A 14,213-nucleotide genomic window follows, 5' to 3' on the forward strand; every position below is an offset into this window, starting at 1 on the left:
TTCTCATTAGCCGTGTCCCTGGTTGCGCTCGGCCTCGGGCGACACATATGGCAGTCACGCTTCTACATCATTAAATAACAGACACACGCCAGCCAAAGCCAACTGGTGTCCCCTGTTGCCTCCCTCTTGAGGAGACGGGTCCTACCCCCCCACTCCCGCCAGCTCCTCTTCATCACATTAACTTCCACAGTCCTCGCTTTGCTCTCTTTGCAGACTTTTTCTCGTTGGCTTTGGGTCGCCAGAAAACAATTGTGTAAATGTGTGCGTGTGTGTGCACGAGAGGGAGGAGGAGTGATGCTGGTGGGATGTGTGTGTGAAGAGGGGGGGTGGTTTCCACGGCAACGGAGCCACACTGCCGCAGTGGATGTGCGAAGGAGGAGGAGAGGGTGAAAATGAGAATGAAGCGGGAGTGTGTGCACGTGTGTGACTGTGTGCGCACACGCATGCATGTGCACGTGGGTGTGTGCAGAGCGACGCTGCGGAGTTTAGAGCAGCTCTCACCACACCAAAAAATAAATGACAGATTTAAGACACTACACACACAAATGGAAACACAAAGATGCTGAAAAATGTACACATCAACATGAAAACACACACAGGAACACAGACTCACAACTGCAGACGATACACAACATGATTGTGTTCTGATGGGTTTTTTTTTACTACAGGGCACAACCTGATGGCCAGACAGAAAGTTAGCGCAGCTACTGGGGGAGTATCATGGTGTGGGGTTGTTCCTGTTCAGGTTCACGGATGTCGTAAAGCCCAAAGATCAGATGAGCTGAAAGTTCAGTTCTGTCCAACAACAGATTATAATTTCATTCATTCAGTCAAATTTCAGTGAAAAATAAGAGAGTAAAATTCAATAAATTGGGTTTACTTCTGGTGTGCTTTACAGACCCACTCTGATGAAAACAGAGTTTTTAGTGTTTTAACTAGGGCCGGGAATCAATAAAAAAAAATTAACAAATTAATTGCAAATCTAGAGCAAAATTAATCGCGATTAATTGCAATTTTTTTTTATTTACAGTATTTGCGGACCACTTATTATTTGTGAATAATCAGAAAAAAATTAATTTATATGACATGACTACACGCTGGAGCATGGGTCAAATAGTCCGCTTTTTGTTAAAAAATGATCTAAACCAAAAAAATAACAAGATTAAGGTACTAAAAACAGATCGAATAACTATTTGTTTTGTAAGTAACAATGGTATAAGTGGGAAACCAACCCAATGAAGTGTTTTACTGCACGCTGTGGATGACTGCAGCGCTTAGGGAAAGAGAAACTGCTGCTCCAAGCGGTGCAATTAAATTCCATTAATAAATATTAATGCGTTCATCATAATTTGTTGATCGCATGCGTTATTTCGTCAACATGCACGCCCTAGTTTTAACATGTTCTCGTGGCATTTTCCTCACGATGGAGAACATTTATAAAGAAAATTAAGCTAAAAATGTATTTTCCATGCATTTATCTATTCAAATTGCAGTAAATCAGGAGAAGACGAAAAAAAATATCGTATCTGTTGCATAGAAAATACGCTCCATAAGCTCCCTGTTAATTAGTTTTGATGCATCCACTAGCATACAAATAGAGAGAAACGTCTTTGATTCCCTGGTCTGAGCTAAAGTTTTAACATTTTGTTTTAGAGTGTTCAATAAATATTTATCCAGTTCGGCCCATGACCTGAGGTGTGTTTTGGATTTTGGCCCCCCGTGCGATTGACACCCCTGCTGTAAGGAGAGCCGCTGGGTTAGCAGGAGACTCTGGAGGGATTGTATGACTGATGTCGCGCAGGTATCATAGACACCTGTTAGGGTTTTCCCTCACCCCCCCAGGCGACATTCCTCAGTTTGGGACCTGGCAGTAAAGTAGACTAAAGAGTCTGCCTGTTATTGTGAAAGAAGGGAGTGTGATTTCTGCCTTCTGCTTCCATGTCAACGATAAGACATTTGAACAAAGTCAAGATGAATGTAGGAACTCCCACAAAGACGCCGCCATCGTTCCGTTATGGTTTTAGTTACCATGGATTCCAAACCCCAAAGTAACTTTCAGCTGAGAACAAAATCAAAAATGAAAAGTCCCAATGAAGTGCAGGGACCTTCAAACAGGAGGGAGGTCTATAAGAGGAGAACCAGCCTGACAGTCGGCGCTCTGGACAACCAGCACAGACGTGTGAATTAAGGCTTTTCCTGCACACGGTGACAGCTGTGCACACAAACCTGCGGCGCTCTCCAACTGCAGCTGTCAGCGTGTGCAGGAGTTTACTGCGGCTTGTCAGCGCGCAGCCCAAACCGGTCATTAGAAGTCGGCTTGTTTATGTGAGCAACACGTGTACTTCTGCTGCCGACAGGAGGGATGTAAAACCCAGCCTGGAGAGCGAAGGCAGAGCTGCCGGTGCCGCTCGCAGCCTGACCAAGCGTCCCGGCAGAGACGCAGCCTGCACCTCCTCTGCGTCAGCTTGAACCTCAGCATCAATTTAACCTCCCACTGCCTCTGCTGTCAGCACCCCCCACCCCTCTGTCCACACAAACACACACCTGCTCCACCTTCTGCATTGATCTGGAGCTCCCCCCTGTGGTGGGGCTGAACACTGCAGCCCTTTAAGCTCCATAAAATCCTAAAAGAGGGAATGTTTCTGCTCAAAGAATACAAATGTGTTAAGATTGTTTTTATCACATGGAGATCAGACCTTCGTAGACTCCTTGTTGGTGGTTTTCAGCAACAGTTTCAGATTCTCAGAGACCTGCAGAAAGGAAATGTTGCAAAACTCTGAGTCTTTCATATATCGGAATAGAGCTGACTGGAATAGAACTGTAAAAGAATAAGTGTGGGTTACCCCCGGGCCTTGACTTTGACATGTGCTTTAGCTGGTTTTAGTTTAGTTTCTCTGTTCAGGTGTGATTCATGAATATGTGAATGACAGAGTTGTACATACATTTATCAAATATTGGTCTTGAGTGACTTTAACTTCTTTATCTTTAATTTTCTTGCTTGGTGCCATGTACAGCTCAGTATCAAGAAACTGAAACCGAGCTTTAGCCGAAGGCTGTGAGGAACTGATATAATGCAGATACATGAAGAAACCTGATGATAGAGAATCTGACTTTGGTGATAGTAAAAACCGGTCTGTAGCTGTCCTTTCCTCCTGTCTGTGGATCTTTGCTTTGGTGGCGATCCGATTCGATTCACAAATCAAGCTCAACGATTCACTAATAGAACCACGATTCTTACTTTTTAATATAATGTTGTTGCTATGTGTGTGTCTTTTTACTGGATGTATGGAAATTGAAATTATTCGTATTAAATCACCATCGTTTATGCATTTATTTCAAACAGGGTGAGGTTACAATCACAATCAACAAAACTGATAAAAACAAAAAGATTTAATTAAAAATAGATTATTTAAAAGTTTTTTTTCTTTTTGTCTGCCTTCTTGTTAAGTTCAGCAATAATATAAAAAACACAAACAACATCAAAAACATGGTTGTTTTTGATACTTCAACAACAAAACCTGAAAATGTTCTCCACAGTTTTCCATCCTCAAAGTTCTTCAACATTTTCCATTCTAAGCATTACATATTGGTGCAGGGCCCGTATGAAAGAAGTTGAGTTTCTCCGCTTCAGAATCCGCTCAGTGTCGTTAATTGTGTCAACTGTTGAAGAGTTTCCATCACCAAAAGAATGCAAACAGTGAAGCTAAAGCTTCGGTGTTAAAGCTGATTCAATTTTTTTCAGAAGTTATGTCTGTGAGCAGAACTTCAGTCTCAGTTTTTGAACAGAAAAAAGTTCTTTGAAAAACAAAATCTTCACTGACATGAAGATGTGTTTACTTCCAGTGACGGTAGCGCTGCTCTTTTGGTTTTGTCTTAGTTTAGAGATTTAAAATCCAACATTAATCTGCATTTTAGAGCAAAAAATACATAATTCCAAGATAATATCTTACCACACTCTACTATATTTATAAAGAACGCAAATCACAGATCTTGGACATCGAGAATATTGGTACTTGAATTTTCGGGACACATTAGAAGTATCCGAGCATCCGGAGAAGAGACACAAGAACAGAATAAAGAGACGAGGACAGGATAGAGAACTTCAGTCCGTTTCTCCTTGCAAGTTTCTGGAACTAATTTCTCTCTTGTTTTTCTTGGATGGATTTCTCTGCAAATAATCTTACTGATGAAAAAAAAACAAAAAACTATCTCAGCTTCCGTCAGATAAAAAACGTTCCCGGTTGGAATAAAGGTGTTTCAGTCAGAGGTTGCATCATGGAGAAGTCTGCCAAGAACCAACTTTGCATCAGTTTACTGATGAGCCTGAACCTCAGGTTTCCTCAGAGTGCATGTGCAGACCGACGTGAACACCGACATGTCTGACACACACGCACAGACAGTCGGTGTGGTGCGATCCATCCAGCTGCTCTTTGAGTTTTAAAGCATGTATTATTGATTGGAACAAGCAGCGCTGAAGTGGAGAGCAGAGCTGCAGCTTTGTTCAAGGGCAAAGCTGCAAGTTAGCTGCTTAACAGGCTGACAGCAGAGGGACGGGCGAGAGACACAGAGTCAGGCTGATGTGGAGAGAGAAATTTAAGACTCACTTAAAGAGCTTTTAGGGAGAAAGAGGATGATTTCAAGCAGATGAAGGGAGCTTTGATGTGTTGGTTCTGCAGCCAAACTACACAGAAGAGAGTTGTTCCTGCTCACATGTGTGGTTATTCATTTTAGATAACAGATTTATGGATTTATCGCTGATGCTTAAACACAAAATCTTTAACATGTTGTACATTTTTCAATTGTTAAGATGATCAACGTAATTCCAGTAGAATGTGAAGGAGAAAAGCGGCTCAACTCTTCACATTCTACTGGAATTACGTTGATCGTGTTAACAGATTAAAAGTTACAGTAAATCAAACAAATTGTTTGTTTAAAAGCATGAACCGCGAGCACGCTGAGGAGGCTCGAGGAGGCTCATTGACGGTCAATAGTCAGGCTCAAGGATGACGTCGTGAAATGGGCGGGACCGATAGAGCGAAAGGTGGAGCCTCAGAGATCAAGTCGTTTTATTTTTAGCTAACTTAGGTTAGCCAAAACAGCTAGCTAATTAATTTTCAAAATAGCCTTAAAAACTGAAAAAAACCTAAATTAGCCAAAACAGCTATAGCATGTAAATATTACCTCACTCTGAAATACACAAAAAAACTTAAGACAAAATTAGCCAAAACAGCTAGCATGCAGCTAAAATATTAGCTAAACTTCAAAACAGCTAGAGTATAAATATTAGTCTAACTCCAAAACAGCCTAAAAAAACCTTAGTAAATTCCAAAATAGTCTAAAAAGTTAGCAGAATGTTTATTTTTAAAACTTTAAAAATGTAACTTTTTAACATAACTATGAATAATAAACAGGCAGGAATATTATTCCAGAATAAATCAACTTAAACCTTAATTAACTTTCAATTTTTTACTCTCAAAATTATATTTTGTCAAAATTATACAAGTTAGAAATGAGCACAAGATAACATCAGGCCATTAATAACAATAAAATAGAATAACCCGGAGGGCCGGATCTGGCCCCCGGGCCTTGACTGTGACATGTGTTTTAGAGCAACTACACCGGCTTTTATTTAGAAAACAACAAAAAAGAGAAAAGGGTACAAAAATACTGGTACGCTTTTAGAGCAGGGAAAGCGACTCCAGGCCTCGAGGGCCGCACTCCTGCATGTTTTCCAACACACTCTGTTGCATGTTCTAATTGGCTGGACACACCTGAACCAGGTAATCAGTCATGAGTATGTCTTGGATATCTGAAACTCATGCAGACACTGCCCTCGAGGCCTGGAGTTGGAGCCTTCAAAGTTTTTGTTGAAGCTCTTCAAAATAAAAGAAAATGATAACTTCCATAAACCAAAACAAAATGTGTTTTGTCACTGATGAATCCATTTTAAATCAAGCTTCCTTTCAAAATAAAAGAGTTATTATAATAAATCTGAATCAATCTTTATAACAGTTTGAAAGGAAATATTTCGACTTTATGTGATGAAATGGGCGTGGCAGTATGAGATTAAACATAAAGAGTGGAGTTCAGAGCACTCTGAAGTAAATTTAGCCTTTAATCATCACAGTGGTTTCAACTGCAGACAATCTGGCAACAAAGAGTTGCATGTTTGAATATTGGGATGTTAAATCAAACCGAGGATTAAAGGAAGCAAAAAAGAAAAGCTCTCCTGTTCTCTGTCTTTCCCAGCAGAAAGATCTACTTTTCTCCCTCAGACCCTGCAGACACACTTGTGTTTCCAGTGCAGCTCCCTAGTCAAACAAAGTGAAGGTAAGCCTGTACAAATGAGTGGAAGTCAACACCATGAGTGTGTGCTTAGAGAAAAGCAGCTGGTAACATGTTGTGCAACAGGCAACACAACCCGAGCAGCTCGAGCTGCAAACAGCCTGATGGACAAACCAACAAATCAATGATCCTCCTGCCTGTTTACACAGCCCTGTGTGTGTGTGAGAGTGTGTGTTCACAAATATTCTTATGTGTGAGTGTTTGTTTACACACTTAATTTTGAGTTTTAAAGTTAGGTGAATTTTAGAACAACTACACCTGAGAGTCTTTGGTCTGTTCCAGCCTGGATTTGAACTCAAACAAACTCCTGTTAGGGCCGACCAGGGAAGCTTGGACTTGTTTATGAGGAACAGGCTCATCTGTCTGACAGATTTCCTACGGCATTAAATTTCCTGCCAAAAATCCCCCACGAGCGTATACCAAACTCCATGAACATTCCAGGCACAACTCTGTCTACACTGGCGCTCCTGTAGTCCTACGCGCTCGTGGAACCTCTCCTGTCCACTTGTGGCGGCATTCTTGGGCGCGTAACAACTCCTGCCCGAGTTTGTGTAAAAAAAAAAAAAAACGAAAACATGCATGGGATTGGCCTTTTTCAATTGGCCCTGCCCAGTCACCATTGCTGAGACAATACTGATGCCATAACTGGATCAGTGTATCATTGGTTTTTCAAAGTAAAATAAACAAAAAACAAAAATGAAAAATTACTATTTCATATAATTATGATTTTCTAATCTATTATAGAGAGACAGATACATTCTTTGTGTTTCAATTAAATTATTAAATGGAAAACAGAAAAAATAACTTTTCAATTTAAAATTTTAAGATTTCTGACATCAAACTAGTTCAGCTCCACCCATAATGAACGGTTAAATTCATTTTCTAAGAGTTGTTCTTTACGCGTTTTCCCCACCGCGTGATCAAAACACTTTGGTTAGAAAATGAATTTAAACTTTCATTATGCGTTTGCTTCATTTTTGATTTTTTTAAAATGAGAACATCAAAAATTTAGGATAGGATTTTTCTACAGTAACTTAGAAATCGATAAATAAACAAAGCACTCCGTTTTTCCCCCTCTTTTCATTTTTAGTTTCAATTTGAAAAACAAATGATCCACATTTAAAGAGGTTTCACCAGCGTGGAAGAGTGGGCATGGAGACAATCCTGCTCCTGTGGAACGTTCCTTGTGCCCATGGAGTTTGATAAAAACTCGTGGGAGAGTTTTGACGGAAATTTGATGCCATAATTTCCAGGAAAAAGTAAGACCACTGAGTTACATCCGCTTCTGGCAAACTGCATGTGTCGATTTCCCAAAAACAGAGAAAAGTGTATCAATCGAGTTCCGTTTGTTGTTTTGGCACGCTCACTTTTAAAAGTTAACGTTCAAAAAACAAACTTCAAGCTACTATTGCTGAATCCCTGAATGTATCACATCAACTAAATGCCACTCCTTATTTAGCTTCCACGCCTTTCCAAAATGTGCTGAGCTACAGACGATGCGGATCATCAATATTCGGTAAGATCACTTTCATTGTATTGTATTCCTGATCGAGCCGTCAAATTCTGATAGTCGCATGGGTTTAAGAAAAGGAGCGGTCCCTTTTCTTTTTGAATAGAACAACTACTCACTTCCTGCTGTATGTCCTAGTGTCTGGGAACGAATAGAGCAACTAAACACAGTCTGTGATGATGGGAGGAGCAGACTATGGATGTGGCCTGTTTGACAATGACTACTGCTCTACTCCGAGCCGGCTGTCCTGGATTTAGCCTGGGACAAAAGGAAGATCTGAACTAGAGAGACTCTGGAGTCAAATGGAGGAGATGGAGATCAGTAAAAAGTTTGCTTCTTCTGATGATGACATCAGGTTTTATGCGAGATATTAGTTTTTTATTATACAGAAACACAAAAAGATTAGCGGTTAGCATTAGCACCCTGTGGTAAATACTCAGAGCATCTGATGGCAAAAATAAACAGAAAACAGTCTTGAAAGTGTGAGAACTGCAGTATAGAGGTATGTAGTGTGTTTTCAAAGACATGTTGAGGTTTTTAGGAGAGTATTTTTTGATAAGATATAGACCACAAGGCGTATATAACCACAGCATTAACATATGTCACACAAGTTATTCCCACCTGATGCCCTTCTGGAGCCAGATTTTATTTATTGTGACTTTAGGTAGCTCCAGAAGACATCTAGTAAACTCTAAAGATATCTTAATGTAAACAACATCCTTCTGCTCTCCAAACTGGAAACAACTTGTTTTTATCGAACGTGGAAGTAAGATGTTCATATAGCCCTTTGCATGCCCACCTCCCTCACAAACTCAGACTCCCGGCAGTGACGTGTTCTGACCTGAGTTCAGCAGCTCCTGCTCCATCACCCCGCAGCCCAGCACCTCCATCCAGTCGCCCTGGAAACGCACCTCCAACTCAAAGGAGGGGTGAGTGAAGGGGAAGTAACAGTCGACCCATCTGACCTCCACATCTGACAGGGTTAAAGAGGAGGGTCTTAGAGTCTGAACGCTTCATTAATGTCCCCGTGTTCTGCCGGGCTGACCTGCTCCGAACAGGTAAGCGACGAGTCGCGTCAGCGTCTGCTTCAGGTCGAACTCCACCAGCTTCACTGCTTCCAGAGAGTGCGTTTCCTGCTTCTGCGGCGTGCGGCGGCCCCCACGCTCAAACAGCGACAGGTCCTCGCCGTTATGGACCTTTGAGAAAAGCTGGGCGAGGACAGTATTGGGGTCAGAGGTCAGGAACAGTTAGAGAAGCGTTCAGCTATTGCAGCCATAACCTATGAGTTTGCCTTAAAACACACGGAGATCAAAAGCTAAAATTTACAAGATTTAAACCTGTTTTTTTTCAGCAGTTATTCATAAAAGTATGAAACTTAGAACACAATCAGTAAAGTAACACAACCAGCCCAAACACAGCCAGCTTTATTCTGTATAGCTGATTCCAGGTCAGGTCAGAGTCCTTCCATTGCAACAGTGGAGATAATGTTGACTTGAGTGTCTCAGCCTGAGGTTTCAATCCTCACACTGACTCCTTCACAGTTTCCCTTTGACCTCAGAATCCAAGAATCACCAAAGACGAGACCACACCTGGTAGTGTTACTGGTGGAGGATAAAGTGTATGCAGAGTTTGCGGTGCTTCCTCATTTACGGGTCCATCTATCCTCCTACCCTCACCTATGACCCCGAGCAACGAGCTACTGCGGGATTCCGGTCTGATTCTGAGCACAAACCTGGTGGTTGGAGAAGAGCCGGACTCCTTCCATCTGGTGGAAGACTGGGTAGTGACTGGCGTCAATCTCGTCGCGCCTGTAGACGTCTCCGGCCAGCAGGAAGGCATCCAGACCTGACCTGACGAGCTCCGCCTGGTGGGCCGACGTGTGAGCGCGCAGCATCGTCTTTCTGAACACAAACAGGAAGTCTTTAAGGATGAGGGGGTGCTAAAAGCACTAATACAGGGAGGGCTTGCTCACTTATTGAAAACAAAGCAGAGGCTTAGGTAAGGACTTGGGTAAACTCTTGGTTTACCACACCTACCACACTACAGGCACTGTGTCTGGGCCTCACAAAAAAACGCACCGGTTAACGTAGTAGTTGTCTCCTCGTTTTCTGCTCGAGTGATCGGGTGGGATCAGCAAACTGTTAGACAAACAAACAAATGTTTATTTTACAGACTGTTATGTTTATTGTTGTGTTTATTGTTGTTATGTTTATTCAAGCGGTAATGCAAGCAGACCACTGATTATTGGTGACGTCATCGACGAAAGTCACGTCTGAAATACGAGACAGTATAACTCTCTGTTTGGAGGGTCAAATGAAGGGTTAGGGAGAACAAAATAATTTGGATTGGGTCTTAAGCACTGCAAGGAGCCTCACTCAGAGCAAAGTATGGATTTGCTTCACCCTGCCTGCATTATCAGTGTTTCATTCTGGACCTGATGCTCCTTTTCTGACCCTTCATCTGTTTGCCTGCTGCCTGCCCTGACCCTCGCCTGGGCCCTGACTCTCTACTCTCTTCTTGGATGATCCCATACTCGTGATTGACCTCTGCCTGTCTGACCCTGATTTAGCTTTATGGACTTTAGCTGTGCTTATTTCCTGTCTGCACGTGGAACCAGCTGTCTGCCCGTTTGTGACAATAGTAAAAGAAGTCTCGCTTTGACTAGAAATCGTCAGTGCTGATCGTTAAGATCTACCATCTGGCTTGTTTGTCAGCAATCTGTCCATCTAACTGATGATCATCTGAAATGGGTGATTCTATGTTCTGTTTGACTAAACATAACATTTGGATAGTTATTGTTATTTCGAAAACAAGTAAGAAGATGAATGTTGAGTAGCAGAGTTAAAGACTTGTGGTTGAATCTAGACCAGGAGTGTCCAATTCCACTTGTCAAGGACTTGTGTCCAGATTGTTTTCTTATCTAATCCTGCCCTTGCTGTCAGTCACAGATAAAACACACCTGTTTCAGGTTAAAAGGGGTAGTGAGGGAAAGAAATTCTGAACAACAATCACAACAGGCTTATGTGACTTAACCAATCACGTTGTCTATGTATCCTTTGAAGAGCTTGGACTCATAATTTAGGCAATCTCAATGAGTGGGACAAAACATTTGGAGAACAAGTAGGACAGTGGCCCTCAGGGCCTGGAGTTGGCCTGAAAAGAAGTGTTGAAGGCAAAAATAAAACTGAAACTTGTGGCTGAAACTTTCTCTACAACAATCAGAGAATAGTTTACTTTGGGAGACTGCTCGTTCTGTTGTTCATTTGTGTTCACACGTGTGAAGCTCCTGACCTGTCAAAGTTCTGCTCCACTGTCACCACAGGACTCAGGTTGTCGTGGACAGAGAAGAGCGGGTTGCCTCCTGGCCCGTAGTAATTGCTGTAGAAAGCAGAAACAATAGACTCACTGAGATGCCTTTCTTTTTCCATGGATCCTCTCAGCTTTGAACCAGATGTTCTTCTAACCTGTAGAAATGAGCTTTGATGCGCTCCTTGATCAGCCACAGAGGATGATACGGCTGGTTGTGTAGGTTGCGCCCGACTTTGGCCAAGATCTTTGGAGTGACGTTGGTGAAGTCATCCCGGGGGTAGCAGTGCCCCAACACCTCCACTGGCTGTGGACCAATCCCAGGCTGAGGGATGTCTGTGCTGAGCCTTCTGCACACACCACGCCGCCATGCAGAGCTGCCACTGGTCCAGAACTCTGACAGCAGCCGCTGAAGGAGGGGGCGGGCCCACGGTTGAAGGTAAGGGATTGCGGGTGAGCCAAGCATCATGATGATAGGTCCATTGAGCTGGAAACACAAAAGCCCTAAACCCTTTAACACCTGAGGCGTCGCCAGTGACACTTAAACACAAAATCTTTAACATGTTGTAACTTTTCAATTGTTAACAAAATCAACATATTTCCAGCAGATTCTGAAGGAAAAAAAGCGGCGCGACGGTTAAAATTACAGTCAAGGACATAAACTTAAGAGAAAACCATCTCAGGAAAAAAAAACAAAATCAATTTAAAAAAACAGCACAAAACCAATGAAGACATGACAGGAAGATACTGGAGATACTGCAGGAAGAGAGTCACAATAATGTTTGTTGTAGCTGTATCAGTCTGTTTTATTACATAAACAAACAAGTTTGAAACTTACACGTGAATATTCTGTTCTGTCATTTTTCAGCACATCCTGTCAGGTTTGGCAGAGCTTTAAGTCAAATGCTCTTCCTGACACAATGTTGCATTTTATCCGGGCTGGGGACCGGCACAGGTAGACCCAGACTTAGGCCCAATTCAGATTCTTCCCTTCTCCCTTCATTTAGCCCTCCAAACGGAGAGTTATGAAAAAATAGTGTTTCATATTTCAGACCTCACTTTTGTTTGATGAAGTCACCAATAATCGCCGGTCTGCTATCTTTAGTGCTGAGCTTCCAGCGCTTGATAACATATAACAACAGCGGTTTTATACCTTTTAAAAGGTCATGCTACAACAAAAAGTCATTATTTTAAATTAAATGTAAACTTCTGTGGCTCAGAGCGCATCCACTAGAAGAAAAGTGCTTCAAAGTGTAACGCGGTTTAGCCTTGCGATGGAAAACTTTATATCCCTCCGATTTAAAAAAAATAATTTCCCGTACAGGACTTGCACTTGGACTTGAACCCACACTGGATTCAGCTCATTGTGCCCCCTGGGAAGAGAACTCTGGCTTCCTACTCACCAGTGGACCCAATTGGGCCATCCAGCCATTAGGTATTGTGAATATTATTCTAACATGGCTAACGCTGCGAAGCAGAGTGTGCGTAGAATCCACGCAGAATCCGCTTCACCTCCAGTTCACAAAAAAACAACAAGACGCGTCTTTTTCACAACAGTCGACAGGCGCTTCTGCTCAGCTGTGGTTGCTTAGAGCTTCTACAATTAATTTGACGTCCATCTTGACTTGTCGCTACTGCTCTCCGTCTCTCTCATTGACAATGATCCTCTCGTTGACCCACCGCGCCGCTCTGTAGTCGGCCCACTTTTGTGCGTTGTGTGTTTATAGTATTCTCCCACTTATTTGCATTTCTTTATTCACGTTTCACGTATTTGCAGATTTTTTTTTTTTCCAGTCACGTGACTCCTCTGGTTTGTCACAAAAACAACTCAAGGCTCTTGTATGAAACCTTTCCTTCCGAAGGTGCTGCAGGGGCAGCGGGAATTTCCAAGGAGGGGAACGCAGATGAAGAGCACGTCAGTCCGTCCACTATGCACACACACACAGGTGGGTGCACACTCTGCCTGGAGAAATGGCATCAGCTGACTCAGAAGCAGCTCAGAAATATCCTGATAATCACGGTGGATAATTGTTATCCAGAGCAGGTGTTTATTATGGATGAAACTGGAAAATTCTGGATAGAGATCCCTCTCCCAATTAACTGATGAAGGAGGAAGCACACACTTTTTTAAGGCAAAGAGACAGAGAGACAGTCCTCATGAAAAGTTTGCAGTCTATTGTTCTGGATTAAAAAAAACCTCTTTATGTCAAGCAATACTTCAATGTTCTTTATAAATGTTTTACAAAGCGTGATCAGAAGTGTTTTTGATGAGTATGGATCGGTAACAGACATTCTTCGGGGTGAAATGGAGACTGGAGGTTATCCATATTTGGGGATTCAGAGGGGTACGGCCCCTTACCCCCCACGAATAAGGGAGGAATACTGTATTTCCATCCCTACAGCCTGTTTAGATACAAAAATATGATTGCAATTGTCAATAGTGGCCATGGTGAAGCGGTAGGGCGGTCGACGCCTTATCAGAAGATTGCAGGTTCGATTCCTGATTTGCCTGCACATGTGTCAAAGTGTCATTGGGCAAGACACTGAACCCAATATTGCCTCTGGTGGAAGGTTGGTGCCAGTGTTCAGCAGGGGAGCCGCAATCAGTGTGTAAATGTGTGAATGGGTCTGTGACTGTGAAGCCAATTGGGCCTTTGAGGAAAGTAGAAAAGCACTATTTAAGTGTACTTCATTTACCAAAAGCGGTATTTTATTTTAAAAAATTGGTTATATTTAGAAAATTGACAAGATTTTCTTGTGTGTTTTGGCCTAACTTCCTGCCAGGATTGACATGGATCGCTTGCGGTGCTTCGCGTCTAGTATCAACCACACCATAGGTTAAAGTGTAACCAAACAGGGAAGTTGGAGGCTGACTCCACCCACAGCCGAAATTTGAAAAGCCAGTCAGAGGGGTGGAGCATGGGGGTAGGACTGTTATCATTACTGAAGCTGCAGATCATGATGTCAAACTTCTGAGACTTACATGGTTTGACCTAATACAAAATCTAACAACAATGCCTCAATTCAACCTGTAGGGGGCAGCACACAGGTG

At 42.4% G+C, this 14,213-nt stretch overlaps 1 protein-coding gene across 2 annotated transcripts in view; it reads right to left on the bottom strand.

The window, feature by feature from the left end:
• The window catches only part of fars2 (phenylalanyl-tRNA synthetase 2, mitochondrial), a gene marked incomplete in the record, with an annotated part of 136,184 nt that overhangs the window by 88,286 nt on the left and 33,685 nt on the right, over positions 1-14,213 (bottom strand). For both annotated transcript variants that reach the window (XM_036217371.1, XM_024280518.2), the window contains 6 exon segments: positions 8,697-8,828; positions 8,901-9,063; positions 9,588-9,756; positions 9,934-9,993; positions 11,147-11,233; positions 11,320-11,648. In XM_036217371.1, the coding sequence (XP_036073264.1) occupies positions 8,697-8,828; positions 8,901-9,063; positions 9,588-9,756; positions 9,934-9,993; positions 11,147-11,233; positions 11,320-11,630 (922 nt within the window).

The sequence above is a fragment of the Oryzias melastigma genome, linkage group LG20, assembly GCF_002922805.2.
Source record: "Oryzias melastigma strain HK-1 linkage group LG20, ASM292280v2, whole genome shotgun sequence".
Lineage (NCBI taxonomy): Eukaryota > Metazoa > Chordata > Actinopteri > Beloniformes > Adrianichthyidae > Oryzias > Oryzias melastigma.